Here is a 15,934-nt window from a genome sequence, read left to right as displayed (position 1 = left end):
CCATCTCACCCTGAACTTATCATACGTGAGAGCTCTGTGTGTGTATATATGCATCCATGCATTCATGCATGCATGGGTGTATGTATGCATTTGTCCATGGATGAATGGATGGAGGTTGTGCTGGTTATGCGTCACGGTATCACAATAGACCACACAGTCGCATGGCTCTAGCAAAAGCCCTTGGAACAGAACTGTTTTGATTAATTATTTTATTGTGTCGAAACAGAAATGTCCCTCAGAACATATGGTGACTATTCTGCTATAGCTACGTATAAAAGTAACCCAAGAGATGTTTTCAACAATCACTGTTGTACTGCAATTTCACATGACGCGCATGCTGATGGCACGCCTGTACAGTTTTAACAAGACTTTTACATCTACCAGCATGAGACTTCAAAAAAATAAAATTATATACATACACATACATACATATATATATCTATATATATATCTATATATCTCTCTATATCTATATCTCTATATGTCTATATCTATATCTCTATATATGTCTATATCTATATCTCTATATATGTCTATATATATCTATATATATATCTATATATATCTATATATCTATCTATATATCTATATATATCTATATCTATATATATCTATATCTATCTATATCTATATCTATATATATATCTATATCTATATCTATATCTATCTATATCTATATCTATATCTATATCTATCTATATATATATATATATCTATATCTATCTATATATATATATATATATCTATATATATCTATATCTATATATATATATACTCATATACGCATTATCAAAAGAGGCAAAAAGAGCGGTAAACTTAAAGTCAGGAAGTCCATGTTCTAGCTGCTGTATGCTGAGGTGCAGTATCCGCTCTGAAACTGATATTGTTTTGTTCACATTCTCCTCCGTACCAGAACGACAAACCAGAACTGGCAGTATCAAACCGGAGGACAGTGACGGCTGCTACTTGCAAGCATCCAAAAAGAAGAGTTTACAGCTGAAAACGAGCAGCCCTGCCGAGGCTGGCAGCAAGCCAGCGGTGGGGCGGGTGTGCGGCAGCAACAACTCTCGAAAACAACTGAAGAGCAAAAAACGGGTGGTCCGCATGCTCATGGTCATCGTCTTTCTCTTCTTCCTTTGCTGGACTCCCCTCTACGTGGTCAACACGTGCAAGGCGTTCTACCAGCACTCTGCCAACCGCCTGACGGGGGCTCCCATCTCTTTCATCCACCTGCTGTCCTACATCTCAGCCTGTGTCAACCCGATCATCTACTGCTTTATGAACAAGCGCTTCCGTACGCGCATGATAGCCACCTTCGCCTGCTGCGGCTGCTTTAAGATGAACTACCAGAGCAGCGTCTCTTCTGTGAGGTCCACCAGAAGCATAATAATGTCTAAAGGGGAGACGGGTAAGCCGAGTGCAAAGGCAAAGTCTCATCAGCAAAATGGTCATACTTCTCCAAGTGCGACCATAACACGCGTTAGCTCTCTGTCCAGAAGCCAAGAGTGAGCGGACACGACTTTGTGCTGCTTTGAGTGAAAACACATGATGTGTGTTGTTTATTGTAAAGCTTTCACAGTGCTTGCAGGACTAGCTTATGACCGTACCTTTAATTTTAAGTTTGCTGTAACATGACAGTGGTACGTAGTACGATGACTGCTCGGTGCAGTCCTGCCCCGGCAGATGTTTCCCTGAAACCTTCAGAGTCCAGAGTACTGATGATGCTCAGTCAGCTTCAGGGACCACACAAGTGTGCCGTAAAGTGCTCCGGTGCAGCAACAAACACGTCGGTGTCCCAGTTCAACATACGAGTACGTCCACATATTTCAGAAGCATCACAAGCGATGGTGCAGTCACCACCATGCTGCTAAAATACAAACGTGTATATATTCATGAAGAAATACACATTTTTCTGTATCTTTAAATAAAGTCTGATGTGTAATGTATAGACTACCAGAAAAAAAAAGTCGACAGGTATTTTTTTTCAATACAAAAAAAAAAAAAATTCCAAACAGATACTGTTAATACTCAGATTTTTTTTTCTGTGTAGTTGTGAATTAAGATTTTATGGAAACGATAAAGTAGCCAACTTCCAACAAGCCCACGCTTGGTTGCAAGTATATGTGGGTTCTTTTTGTACTCGCAAGTCGAATTTCAACAATTTGTATTTGTTTAAACACATAGAAAGGGAAATAACTAAATTATTAGCATGTATCGCTAAAGGTAGTTGGCGCCAAAAGTCTTCCAACTAGAAAGCGCTCAGATCGGATGTGTGTGACGTCGCTTCCACCTCTGAGTTTCAACTTCCCAGACAAATCAAACGCAGCATACGGCTAAGCTTTGTCCTGACCTTGTTGATAATGTATTCTTAATTTTCTGTCTGTGCTGAAAGGGATAATTACATTGAGGAAATTGTGAAAAGTGTGACATAAAAAAAAATTAGCTGCTGATATTTTGGGCCAAATCACAGATTTATGTTAATCTTTTGCATTTAACTTTTTGTTGATGTCAGCGTTAATGTCCTTGATCCAACCCATTTAGTACTTTTAAGCATTTTTTACACTGTTTTGTACTTTACTATGTATTATGGCATTTAAAAAAAAAACAAAAAAAAAACACTTGTTGGCCAGGTCTAAATGTGAAAAAAAAATGAAGGACATTTTGTATAACTTCCAATATTGTTATGTCTTTGAAATATGTGTTGCTTTTGATACACCCCTGTTAGGAAACGTTAACGTGTACTTGGAGATTGGTGAGGTGGAGTTCAGTGTTCTGCTGAGTCACGACAGGTTACATAACTTTTTCATGACATCACCTTCTCGTTTTGTTTATTTCTAAAAGTTGTTAGCTTGTAATTTGCACAGCACTTAACAAGGAGTAAAAGAGCGGGAAAGTCCCAAGGCTCAAAAGCAACAAATAATCCTAGCGCTTCTGAAAATTACAATTATTAAAGTGTTATTTTAAGTTAAATAACCCTTAAGTTACTTTTAAATTATATTTTGGTTGATATTATATGAAAAATATTACTTTTACTCCTATTAGCATGCCTTGGCTAAACGGAGCTAAGCTAAAGTTAGCTTTCTTCTTCATTTAGCTAAAAAAAAATAATCCAGTGTGTCTTTTTCCACCTCAGTCAGTGACAGTATTGAGGTAAATGCTCAAATTTGGACTTATTAAAAAAAAACAACAACATTAATGCCAAGACACTAAAGTTCACAAACCAGCAGTGGTATTTCCCATTTTATTTATTATTGAATATGCTGTTTATCAGATCCTAATTTTGCTAAACTGCCCTCCCATTGCTCAACCTTTGCAGAAACCACCTGCTTCCCTGATACGTAATCCCAACCTTTGGTTTTATACTGAAATACCGCCACTGTGCAGATAACGGACATCCTTGACCCTCTCTGTGTACATGTACCGAAGGGATGGGGGAACTGGAGAGGTCTTATCATATTGTGGGACACGCAACACCTGCGGGGAGTACTGTTAAATATAGCAGCATCGATGTAGCAATTTAGCTTTTTACGTGTAAAATCCTATGTGAAGAATCCAACGTTTGTGTGTCATTTCTGCCAGTTACGCTGTAAAATGTTGACTCAGAAGTATTTTTGCCCTCATTTGGTAATAAGGTTTGTTTCAGGCAAATGATTGAATGTAAAAAATGTGATCATGGCTTATTTGTTGTGGTGAAATTAAAACTTAAAGCCCTCGTATTCCTTCCACTTTTAAATAAATGTGTTTTGTTGTTGTTGGTCTATCACATGCGGTTCTGGTAAAATGCTGTGAAGTTTGTTGGTGCATCGTGACATGTGGAAAAGTTCAAGGGGCGAGAGTACCTTTGGAAAGTGGCATATATATAAAAACCCGGAGCGTACACAGAGCCGGGGCTTTTAACGGGCTTCAGAAAGTGGACCTGAAGGGATGGATCGACTCAAGTTTTTGATGTCCGCAGTCACTAAAGGAGCAAAACGAAGAAAGCCTTACGTAACAGCGGGACCCATTCAGCGTTGAATCATCCAAGAGTAAAACAAAACAAATGTGTAAAAACATAGTTCATTAAACTCAGATTAAAAAACACGTCTTGCCACTTTTTTTTTTTTAATTCTCATTTTATTCCAATATTGCAAGTTTTTTCTTGTTTTTTTTTAGGTTTTTTTTTGTTTCTCTTCTTTTAAAAGGACATACAACTTTGAGCATGATCTGGAGCTGCAATATGTACAAAAAACAAAACTAACATATGTTATCAAAAAAAAAGAAGAACCAAAAAAACAAACGTCCCCTCTGTTTTGACGTTATTGCTAAATGTTACAAACGGCACAGGTTTCTACCATCAGCAACCCTTTGAGCACTGAGTATACTACCACATGACACCTCTGCTTACCATTTTTAACTAGAATAATACACAGATAAGATTGAGAAGAGCTGGAGATGAAGAAGAGAAGGCGATGGCGACGAAGAAACGGGCGATCCGGGTGCAGCGTGGCTAAGCGTCGCCAAAGAAAGGGTGAGGACTCTTCAAATGCACAATGAAACAATGATAATAATAATAATAACGAAAAGAAAAAGATCGAACAATGACGGATGAAATGTGTGAGAAGAAAAAGAAAGTTTAGCGCTTTGTAGTGCAAACAGCCAAATAGTCACAAAAGAAGTAAGGCTGAGTGCGACAGAGAAAGGGCTTCACACTCCTCTTTTTTTTTCTTTTATTATTATTCGTTTAAAGCTGCCTCTCACTCTGCCCTGTTTTTGTTTAGCAGTGCATGAAAACTACGTCATAAAAAAGACATTTGGCATATTAAGAAGATACATACATTGTTCAGAGCTCATAAAAACACATCCACACGAAGAACAGCTGCTTTTTTTTCCCCCACTCCTCTTTTTCTTTTAAATGTTTTTGGAAGTGTTAAAAAAAAAAAAAAAAAAAAAAAACACGACAAGGACGAGAAACTGAGAAAAAAAAAATAAGACAAGAAGCAAACGCTAGAGCGAGGGAGACGATGTTTTCCCTCTTATGAAGGTAAATATCAACAAGCACATGGAGAAGGCGTGTAACATCTTATTATCCCCCCCAAGGACAGTATATTCCTCTTTTTGTTTTGACTCTGCGCGTTCCTGGGGGAAAAACAACAACTGTAAACCAGCTCCGATTGTCGAAAGGCGACACATTTGTGAAAAACACGCCTCGCCATTTTTTGTTTTATTTTTACTTTATTATTTTTTTTTAAACGAATCTGAAAGCTGCTCAGGACGACGTGGCGTGGTTTGCTTAGAGGAGGCGACACGTAAACAAACATTGAATTTTACGAGACAATGGAAGATATATTTATATTTATATAAAAAAAATAAAAATAAAAACAATAAATCTACAGGTAAGATCCGTGGACCTCGCTCCTGCAGAGTAAAGGGGAAGCGCCGCCGCTGCTCGGTCTGGATGCTACACCACGGCTGCAGCACCTTGTTTTTTTGTTTTAAAGTCCTCCCATCTATCCAGGAGGCGGCCTACTTTAAGGGAAACTTTAGAGGCAGCACGGGCAATAATGCACTTCTTTTTTTCTTCTTTGTTGAAAATTTGACGTTAAGACGAGGGGGAGACTTTGTACCAATAATTTAAAAAAATATCAATATTACAATATAAAACATTTTACATTAACAAACATGGTGTGACAAGAACGGGGCATAACTTAACTTTTTCATTTATTTATTTATTTTTTTTATACATTAAAGGGGGTGCAATGAAATCCTTTTCTGTTTTCCGTTATTAAAAGGTGTAACAAAATTGTGAAAAACTTCACCGAGCAGACATTCACGTTACGGTGTTCTTCTGGTTTCGTATTGCCTTTGAATGCCTCCCCGCAGCTAGACGTTTTTTTTTTTTTTTTGGATGTCGGCGGAAGACAGGAAGCTCAATATATTTTTATTTCATTATTTTTATTTTTTATTTTCAAAACGGAGCGAGTACGACTCGTTATTCGGTTACAGTGACGACACGCTCGCGCGCTTTAAGGAATTTTGCTGGCTGGTGAACTAGTGCTCAGGCTAACGAGAACGTAAAAAAAAAAAAAAAAAAACAATGACATGACCTGTACAATATTGCTGTTATGTTCGGAAATGCACATTTTATTTTAAATTTTTTTTTAAATACACGTTTTGAAAGGCCTTTTATGCTCCCACAGGAGGCGCTGTCGCCGCGGGACAATGTAGACAGAAGGGCTGAGAGCAGCTTTAAGGAGGCATGAGCCGGGTTCAGACAGTCAAGTCCCCTCCCCCCTCCCCCGCATATTGCTGCCCACTGACGGTCAGAAGGTTAAGAGAAAGCCTACTTCCCTTGTTTAGAGACAAATTCGGCTGCTTGGAAAGATTTCTATTGCAGAAAACACTCACGGCTTAAAAAAGGGGCAACGCTCTGAAGTCTGTTTGATAAAGGAGTTAAAGACGGAGAAGGTTTAGGAGGGACCTTCTGCGCTCCCTGGGCCCACGCCGTTTGCTGCGCACTGACAAGTCAGCTGGCTGAAAGGCAGACGTGTTGGGCTACTTGGAAATATTTCTGCTCTGGTAAAAAAAAAAAAAAATTGGTAATTCCAGAGGCAGAAGCCAAAAGAGCGACTGAACTGTGAGCTACGAGCGGCGTTTCCTCTATGTGGACCCGAAAGGCAAAAACGTTCTCTGACTCGAGCGCTTGGAAACAATTAAATTTTAATATTTCTGGGCAACAATTCAGCCCAGAAATATTCATACCCCTGGCATGTTTAGGGTTAGGGTTTAAAAAAACTGCCGACATGCTTCTTCTGACTGGAAGCGAAATTAACGTTTCAGAGTCCCGACTTTGAAGACTCTGAAGGCAACTATGAGAAGGGTTTGATTGCTGCAACGGCAGCATCAGAAAGGGAATGGTTTGCTTCACTTTGGTTAAAACGGAAATAAAGACTGAATTTATTTTTCACTAAATTCTTTACTGTTCCACTTCTAATGCGAGATCCTCCTTGTGGATGAATAAAAATAATACTCCATTTTCAACATGTATCAATCATGTTTGGGCTTACCTCTCCACTACAGACCAAATCTCTGTCCCACCTTATGGCATTTTGAGCGTTATAGCGTATAGAAAGTGGTGAAAATAACAAAAAAAAAATTTATTTTTTATTTTTTTTTGACTTGGAAAACTCAGAAAAAAAACTTTTGTTAATTTTCAAACAACACTAAAGTGGAATTAAGAAGCACTCAGAAATCAGAACCAGCTGAGAAAACCCTGATTTCATGTGCGCCCTCCACCAGTTTTTTGACACGGATTTGGAGTTGTGGAGCCGTACCTTAAAAAGCTGATAACGAGGCACAGCTCGAGTGGAGATGCAGCTTTGAATAAAAACTTTGGCGCTATAGACATCGGCCTAACTAATAATTAACAAGGTATTTTATCTGAGCAGGATTTTTGTTGGTTTTTTTTTAAGATGGGAGGAACCGAATCACGTCAAGACATTTCTATTTTCCAGTTCTTTCCCCTCAATGTCGTCACTCCGGCTCATGCCTACCCGGGAGATATTGTACCGACAGAAGAACGATGACGTTCAAACAAAAGACAAGAGCGTAAGCGGGGTTTTGGATTTGTGCACCATAGAAAAAGAAGTTAACGAAGGCGGCTCCTTGCAGGGAGGGTGAAGCGGCGGCGGCGAGCTGGAGGACAGCAGAGCTCCTGCGATAGGAAGCGAGGCATCGGTTTGTGCTAAGCACAGCTTCTTCCAAGGTGAGTAAACAGCAGATAAGAAAAAGGTGAACTCCTTTTTTATTTATTTATTTATTTATCGCTTTGCAGTAAGGCCACATCAAATTGAAAAAGTGTCCGTCGGTCTGTGTTCTTTTGCTTCTTTTTTTGTTTTTTTGGAAAACTACCGGATGTAAGCAGAGCGCGCGCTGGAAGACACCTCGCCGGGTGCAGGTAGGAGCGACAGATATGTGACCGGTCTGTGTGCACAGTAAGGATATACAGTACTAAGGCTTACTAACGCTTATTACATGAGTTTGATCTTATTTTTGTAACCAACAAAGTAGGTTGTTTTTTTTACATTTTCTGCAGATGTTGCTATGGCTCCGTGTGGGATGTACTGATGCGTTCACGCTCCGGGAGTCGCGGCGAGCACGCCGAGTATTGCAGGCAAAGGCGAAAGGCGTCGCTTAAAGCTTTTTTTCTTTTTAAAGACATCATAAAAACCAAAGGATAAAAAATATAGGCCCCCTTTGAGGTCCCCACCCCCCCTATAAAAACAAACAAAAACGTAAAAAAAAACAACCTTCGCTTATGTGAACAAACAAACCCACACTTCAGATTTCCTTTCTTTTTCCCGAAAGAAAGACGCGCGCAAAAAAAAAAAAAAAAAAAAAAAAAAAAAAGTCAAGCCAAAGGCTGAGAAGCAGGAGTTTGTCGTAAGGTCACATTAACATACAGGTTTGGAGTTTGGACCTCAAACAGGGAGGAAACAAAAGCCCAAAGCTCAGAGGAAGAATAGAAACTATTTGGTAACAAAAGTGTACTATATGTTTAATACAAAAAAAGGTATGGAGAAAAATGTACCTTTACTAAAGCTTATACAAGATCCTTGGTCCATAAAAACTATGTCATCGTCACGTTTTATGTGTGTCCCTCTGCATCCTGCAACAACAACACACCTGGCCGAGCTCGGCGGTGGGGGGGCGGGGCCAAGCCACCCAGGCAGGAACAGGTGGACTGCAGAGTTGTCCTTCCGGGGTCGTGGCGGTGGCGTTATGGGGTGGGGGGGGGGGGATGTGTTGTTGTTGCCGTCGCGTCTCACGGCGGAAGGAAGGTGCTGGTGCTCTGAGCCTGCAGGAACGTCACTCATTTCCAAACACCAGGATTAAATAGGCAGGTCCCTAACGTAACCACAGGAGGCGGGGCTCTTCTGCGCATTCCCATTGGCCGACGCCTCCCGTGATGTCACTCCTTCGGTTTGCTACTTTCTGTTCGTATCCCCGGAGAAACACGCAGCACTCTACAGTGAGTCAGTTTGGGTTTGCTTCCTATAGTCTTTATATAACCCACCCCTCCCCCCCCCACAAAGGTACGTTCGCGCTCAAGGCATACTGTGTGTGCGTTAGGACACCACGGCGGCGGCGGCGGAGGACGAGGACGTGACCCCGGCGCCGGGGGTGCTGTTGGGGCCGTAGACGCCGGGCGCGGGCTCCTGGCCGCTGGTGCTGTGCAGGCTGGAGTTGCCGGCCCGCAGGATGGCGCCGGCGGCGCTGCAGTGCGGCCGCGGGCCGGGCTCGGGCGTGTAGGTGAAGGTCAGCGTGGTGGAGTAGATGATGCCGTCGTTCCTCACCAGCGTGACGGGGACCTGGACGGGCTGCCGCACCCAGCGCCAGCCCTCGCGGAAGGCCGAGATGTCGGGCACCACGCACAGCATGCTCTCTGCACACCTGCAGGAGGCACAGCCAGACAGAAGGTGTTGCTCAATGGACGGAGAAAAAAACAACGATTACAACCAGGGTAGGGCGGGACAATATAGAACGACCGATAGACACATATAACAGAATAACAGTTTTCCTTCGTTTTGCATTCTAGTCATGTAGGTTAATATTACTCGTTACATCCTCCCAACCAATCACAACGCAGACCCAGGAAACAAGCTCCGCCCCCTTCAAACAGTTCAGAGCATGTTCTTTTCTTTTTTTTTTTTTTACTTTTGGTAAAAAGTTGGTTAAATAAATGGTTCAGTTTGAATTCAGTGTTTGTGTGTTCTGTATCTAAAAATAGGTTGCTAAGCAACAGCATAAAATGACCAGGGCTGCACTTAATAAATATGTTTTGAATTTGTTGATAATTATCGATATTGATCCATATGATTTCTATTTTATCAATAAGGTCTTTTTCTATATCGTCCAGTCTTAACCCGGGGTTCCTTCATATTTTCATGTAGAGACCTCCACAGTTCTCTCCGGATGGAAATAAAGTCTGGAAATAGAGATTTTTTCCATATGTGTCCAGGTATTCTGTATTTATTTATTCATTTAGGCGAGCTAGTAGTGAGTCTAAGCCTAGTTTCTCTGTGACTCGACACAAAGGAGAAAGTAAAACATATTAAAGACAAACGGCTTCCTTTCTTTTACTAAATTTCTATCGAGAAGCATTGCTAAAATTTGTTAAGCTGACAGTGTTAGAAACCTCTGCATTGTAACGATTTATAGGACATAAGTAGCATAAGTAGCACTGCTAGCTCTGGGAACTGGAAAATCTACTGTTGGGGAAAAATGTAGCCGGATATTTTATTCCTCCAAAGATTAAGAAAAGGCATGTCTGTGTTTGCACCAGCGCTGCTGGAGACTGCGTGGCGAGCAGGATGTGGGTCAGGCTCGGATCTTCTGGCAGTGTCACAACTTGTCCCAATTCTGGGCCGATGTTGGGGAAAGAAAGTGAGAAGATATTGTGGCACAGCATGCCAAGAACAACACTGACGTTATACTTTGGTTATGCAACGGCAGCAGGGATTCAGAAAAAAGACATTTACCCATTTAAAATGTTGTTGGCATCAAACAAGGAGGCCCTAGAGTTCAAAACTGGACGTTGCATTGTCGAAGAAATTCACAGCATGGAAAGACTTACTTTTATAATAAGGTTGCAACAAGTTAAATATGAAGATGTTTGGGGGGAAAATGGACAATGTATATTAATAACTGACCAACTGTGTACGTTGCATTGTTTTTTATAATTTGTATCTTTAAAAACAATAAAATACAAGTGAAAAAACTCCTAAATGTGGGTCAAAGAGCTGTATAGCATCCTCTCACTGTAAATCTAAACTTACAGACTAGACCAAAAGGTCCTGGATGAGATTAAAGTCTGGAGGAAGCCCACATCGCGCCATTTGTTGGTATTTCTGAGGTTTTAGGAGGTAAACGGAGCAGCAGATACATGTGACTCCATGCTGCCCCACATCAGGACCTTTTTCTAACCCTACCCTCATCTTCTGATGTCCCCGGCTAGAGGAGCAAGCTTTCTCTTCCACTTGAGGAGAGCTGTGAAAAAGTTGATTACACTGAAGTGTTTCAGATCAAACTTTACTGATCAAAAGACAAAGTAAAGCTGAGTGACTAGAAAAGGCCGTTTTCAAAGGAAAAGGCTTTCCAAGCCAACCGGGTCCTGTGTGAACTGAACATATATTTGCCCACCTTGTTCAATCATGAATGATGAATTAACTATCATACCCTTTTTTGGTCCATCTCACTGCCTGGCCCGATATCTGCTAAACCAGGAGAACCATTAAATAACTTAAACAGAACCAAGATGACGAGAAGAAATAAACCAAAGAGTAACAAATAGACTATCATCAAATGCTAAAAAAACATCGAAACATCGTTTGACTCCATCTGTCTGGATTATAAACCCATTTCCAAACTCTTGACAAGATTTAAAAGCTTTTTTTTTTATTCCTTTGCAATATTTAAATTTGTTTAATTTTCTGAAATGTTTAAAAGTGACAAAAAAAAACAAAAAAACTAACAGGAACAAAGCCAGTTTAAGAAAAACTGCCTGGCAGAAGAAATCCGCGTATCATTACACTGGAAAAAAGGAATTTTTGTTTAGCGTTAGTTTTGTTATAATTGTGTAGTAATTGCTCAGTATGAGGGATTGCAGCAAAGCCATGGACAACGCAGACGACTCTCCCTGTGCCTCTATGCTTCTCCAGGAGTGAATGCTGCTTGTTGGGACTTTGATGCAATCAACTGGTTTCCTTATATAGGAAACCTTTGACCAATCTGTATAATATGATTGATTTGACTTTGTAAAGTGCCTCGAGATGACATGTTTCATGAATTGGCGCTATATAAATAAAATTGAATTGTGTGGTTTAATGTATTCATCTAAGTAAATAATAAAAAAAAGGATATGACAGAACTTTATTGAACAGCTGAAAATTCAGAGTCTGTAAAAATACCTAAAAAAATTCAGTGTTTGAGAAAAAAAATCTGGACTAATAAACCAAAAAAAGGTTAAGAGGTCAATTATTGCTTTGTTGTTTTCCCTCTGGGTTTTCTGACAGCTGGAGCTGCCGTGCAGACTTGACTAATAAAAGCAGATCAACCTTTAATTTCCAGCTGAACTCAAACGCCTCTTAGCGTGCGGCGATAAACCGTTTCAGCACCAGGACCAATACAGGCGACCCAACGGGGTTTAAAAGAGAAACGTCCTGCGATGTTCTGGTTCTTTAAAACACCCAGGAGGCTTTTTTCCCTCTGAGCTCGCTGCTGATTGGTGGCCCAGCCACAGCGTAGTAGTAAACCCGCCTCAGACTTCAGCTTCAGCCTCGTCACTGAAGCTGACAGCAACCTTCTGTGCGTCTGACATCCTTAGATCTTATTAGCGTTGTACTGATCTAATTAGTCGCTGTAGCCGGACTAGACTGAACGTGATGAAGACGCAGACGACAACTGGAGCCGAAAATGTTTTAGCGCTTTAAGATTTAAAACAGAATCTCCCCTATAAAATAATAAAAACAGACGACACATCCTGAATGCAGCCCATAAAAAAAACACCCACCTGTACATGGTCTCTGCCTCCACGTCTCCGAACCAAACCCGCAGATTGGGCGTGAAGTTCTGCCCCGTCAGCTCCAGCATGGCAACGTCCCCGCCGCCGTTGAGCTGCGGGGAGCAGACAAGAGCGGACGGGTTTCAGACACACACACACACACACGCCAAGCCTCACCGTGAGCCATCGGCCCGCCGGCTACCTGTAAGCTCTCCACCACGGGCACGGGGGTGACGGGCGAGTGGACGGGGCCCATGCCCTCGTAGAAGGTGTACTCGGCCTTGTCCGTGCTGATGATTGTCCAGGAGGCGCCGTCGTTGATCATCTCCTTGTTGGGCTCCTTCGGGCATGGAGTGGCCTGGGCGGGACGGGGGAGAGAAAGGCGGAGGTGAGTTACAGGACTCAGAGGTGAGGCGGTGAGGCTGACCGTGTGGCGGGGGGACGTACTTGGAACTGGATGATCCTTTCCTGGGAAAGGCACAGGTACATGCGCTCCGTGTCCTTCAGGTAGAAGGCACACTTGTGCAGCTGGGAGACGGGGTCGTCGGCGTCCAGCAGCGCCGTCTGCTTGTCGACTTTTCGGATGATCTGATGGGGAAACGCACACAAAGCAGGCGGGTAAGCCGACTGAAGCATTAGACGACCTGGTGACAGGAAGCGCAAAGATCAAGCTTGGGCGGGACGTTAAAGGACTCTTTGCTGTTCAGGTTTATCACTTTAATCTACGGACCCTCTGTGACGGACCAACACAGCATTGTGCATAATAATTGAATTTAAGTATGTTTTTTTTCTTGGTGTATTAATATTCAGTCCCTCTGAGTCAACACTGAGTAGACCAACTCTTCTCCGCTGTTTTAGCAGCAAGTGTTTGAGTCCAGCTCCGCCCGCATGAGGAGCGTCTGAACATCGACTTTCAGGTTTCCCCAAAGATTCTCAAAAGGCATTAGTCCTTGACTTTGACTAGGCCGTTCTACCACGTGGAAATCGTTAAATTGTGGCTCTGACTGGATACTCTGCATGGTTGTCCTGCTGGAAACGCTTCTGTGGCCTCCCACAAGTTTTGCTCCGTCCATTTCTATCCACTTTTACCAGCGTCCCTGCACTCTGTGCGACGTTCACCGCTTTTAGAAAATAAACTTCTCTATAAATGTAACAAAGTTTATGAGACAAAATTTCTAGGGATTATTATAGACAATAGACTTAGTTGGAAACCTCACATAAAATATATTAGAAACAAAGTTGCAAAAACTATTGGGAATATTGTTTAAAATAAAAGATTTAATAAATATCAAAGGCCTGCATATTATATATTCCTCTTTGGTCAAGCCTTATTTGTCTTATTGTTCAGAAGTATGGGGAAATGCAAATAAAACAATTATTGATAAGTTAAGTTGCAAAAAAAAGCTTTAAGGCTTATTAATAAGGTGGGATACCGTGAACCAACTGATAAACTCTTTATTCAAAGCAACACATTAAAATTCAAAGACATTGTTTATATAAAAATACTGAAAATAATGTATAAAGCAGTGAATAAAAGTCTTCCTTCTGGTATTCAGAAATTATTTAAATTAAGAGAGAATAAATATAATTTGCGAGGTTTGTTTATATTTGAATGTGCAAAAGAGAAGAGCCAGATAACGTCTAGATGTGTTTCAGTTATTGGTGTGAAAATGTTGAATGAGATGAATGATGATTTAAAGTTATGTCCTTTCTTGGTGAATTTTAAAAGGGCTTTAAAATGTAAAATGATAAAATCCTATGTTATGTAGATTTGAATATTTATATATGTAAAGAACCTGGTAGGTTGTAAAGGTCGTAAATATAAAACGGGGTAGGCAATAATAAGCTTTGCTTCAGCCTATTCGTTTTTTTGGTAAATTGTGGCTTTGTTTATCATCGTTTTTTTTTTTTTTAATGTTTCCTGTGTTTAATGCTGGATCATTTACTAAAAATAAAGTGAAAGAAAGAAAGAAAGAAAAAAAAAACCCATTGGCCTTCATGAGGCCGTCTGTTCCCGTCATCTCGTCACAGATCAGCAGTATTTCTACTGAGGTTAAATTAAACACCGGTCGGCTGCGTTTACAGCGGACATCTAATTTACTTTCATTTTATTGAAGGGTATCAGAGTGAAAGGGGCTGAACACAAAAGCAAGCCACACTTTTCAGGTTCCTATTTGTAAAATAATTTCCCCCTGGGCTTATTAATGTATTTCTGATTCTGATGATTCTAAAAACTGTAAAAATTATCCTTCCCCTTCACGGTTATGAGCTACTTTGTGCCGTTTATTCATGAAATCCTCATGAAACGAGCTTACGTAAATGTAAGGAGAAATAAAAACAAAAAAAAACAACCTGGAAAAGTACAAGAGGAGTGAGAACTCCTGTAAAGCCGTGTGGGTCAGAAGAAAATGAGGTTAGCAAGCAAACAAAAATAGATGCAGGGAAAGAGAGAACATGTCAGCGGGCTGCTTAGAACGACATGAGTCACGGTTTGAGTTGAAGGAAAGACGAGGCTTCGTGTTTTTTTTTTGTTTTTTTTTTGTTATTTGAAGAGAATAAAAGTAAATGAAGTCTAAGAAAACAACTCGTCTCTTCTTTTTATGCCACATGACAAGAAGACTGGCAGCTCTGTGGAGCCTGCTAGTTAGAGGACAATAAGAAGACCTGCTCTCCTCAGCGTAAAAAACAACTGATTGACAATTGTTTATGCACGTTAAAAAAAAAAAAAGAGTCGCTGGCCGCCGGCGCTCTGATTTTGACGTGTTTGGACAGAGCCGGCAGAAGCAGCATCACTCGGCTTTTTGTTTGCCGGGGTTGGCGCGGGAACAGCGAACCGCAGACGGCGTCACGTTGAATATTCCTCCAAGCCAACGAGGAAGAAGCGTTTTTGCCCGTTTATCTCAACAGTTTGGTTTTATCACAGTTCCTCCTGAGCTCCACCGTGGAGACCCGTCATTTATTTATTTATGCATTCATTTATTTTCTTTACCAGTCTGGGCAGCGCCATGCCGGTGACCGAACACACCAGCTTGACCGTCTGGCCGTAGTGGATGTAACCGTCTCTCACAGTGAACTCCTCTCCTTCTGACTCCTCGTCATCCACTGGAAAGGCAAACAAAGGGCCGGTCAGAGCTGCTGCCACCCACCATCCCTCCGTTACGCTTCACACACACACACACACACACACACACACACACACACACACACACACACACACACACACGCTGGGATCAGGGCCACTCACGCAGGTGGATGTAGAAAGCGCCCCACTGCTGGGAGCTGGCGTGGAAGTTGCCCCCCTCCACATGTAGGTAACGCGTGCTGACCGTCTGGGAGCGGAGTCGGTTGAACAGCGCCACCTTGGTCCCTGATGCGATGCACACTATGGACAGAGGC

General features: G+C 41.5%; 2 protein-coding genes across 3 annotated transcripts in view; one reads left to right on the top strand and one right to left on the bottom strand.

Moving 5' to 3' along the window:
• LOC105929772 (cholecystokinin receptor type A) overlaps positions 1–3,716 on the top strand; it is a 14,445-nt gene extending 10,729 nt beyond the window's left edge. Inside the window, exon 4 of the mRNA XM_036147016.1 lies at positions 823–3,716. Within this exon, the coding sequence (XP_036002909.1) occupies positions 823–1,509 (687 nt within the window). The 3' untranslated portion in view covers positions 1,510–3,716. The remainder of the gene's footprint in view (positions 1–822) is intronic.
• Positions 3,717–5,546: 1,830 nt separating this feature from the next.
• Positions 5,547–15,934, bottom strand: part of rbpjb (recombination signal binding protein for immunoglobulin kappa J region b) — a 64,008-nt gene continuing 53,620 nt past the window's right edge. For both annotated transcript variants that reach the window (XM_036146382.1, XM_012867671.3), the window contains 6 exons: positions 15,783–15,920; positions 15,528–15,640; positions 12,986–13,126; positions 12,741–12,896; positions 12,548–12,651; positions 5,547–9,429 (listed from right to left, as the gene is read on the bottom strand). In XM_036146382.1, coding sequence (XP_036002275.1) covers positions 9,105–9,429; positions 12,548–12,651; positions 12,741–12,896; positions 12,986–13,126; positions 15,528–15,640; positions 15,783–15,920 — 977 coding nt within the window. In that variant the 3' untranslated portion in view covers positions 5,547–9,104. The remainder of the gene's footprint in view (positions 9,430–12,547; positions 12,652–12,740; positions 12,897–12,985; positions 13,127–15,527; positions 15,641–15,782; positions 15,921–15,934) is intronic.

Source organism: Fundulus heteroclitus, chromosome 14, assembly GCF_011125445.2.
Source record: "Fundulus heteroclitus isolate FHET01 chromosome 14, MU-UCD_Fhet_4.1, whole genome shotgun sequence".
In the NCBI taxonomy this organism is placed as follows: domain Eukaryota; kingdom Metazoa; phylum Chordata; class Actinopteri; order Cyprinodontiformes; family Fundulidae; genus Fundulus; species Fundulus heteroclitus.
Note: the sequence above shows the minus strand (reverse complement) of the source record. Positions and strands in the feature narration are given on the sequence as shown.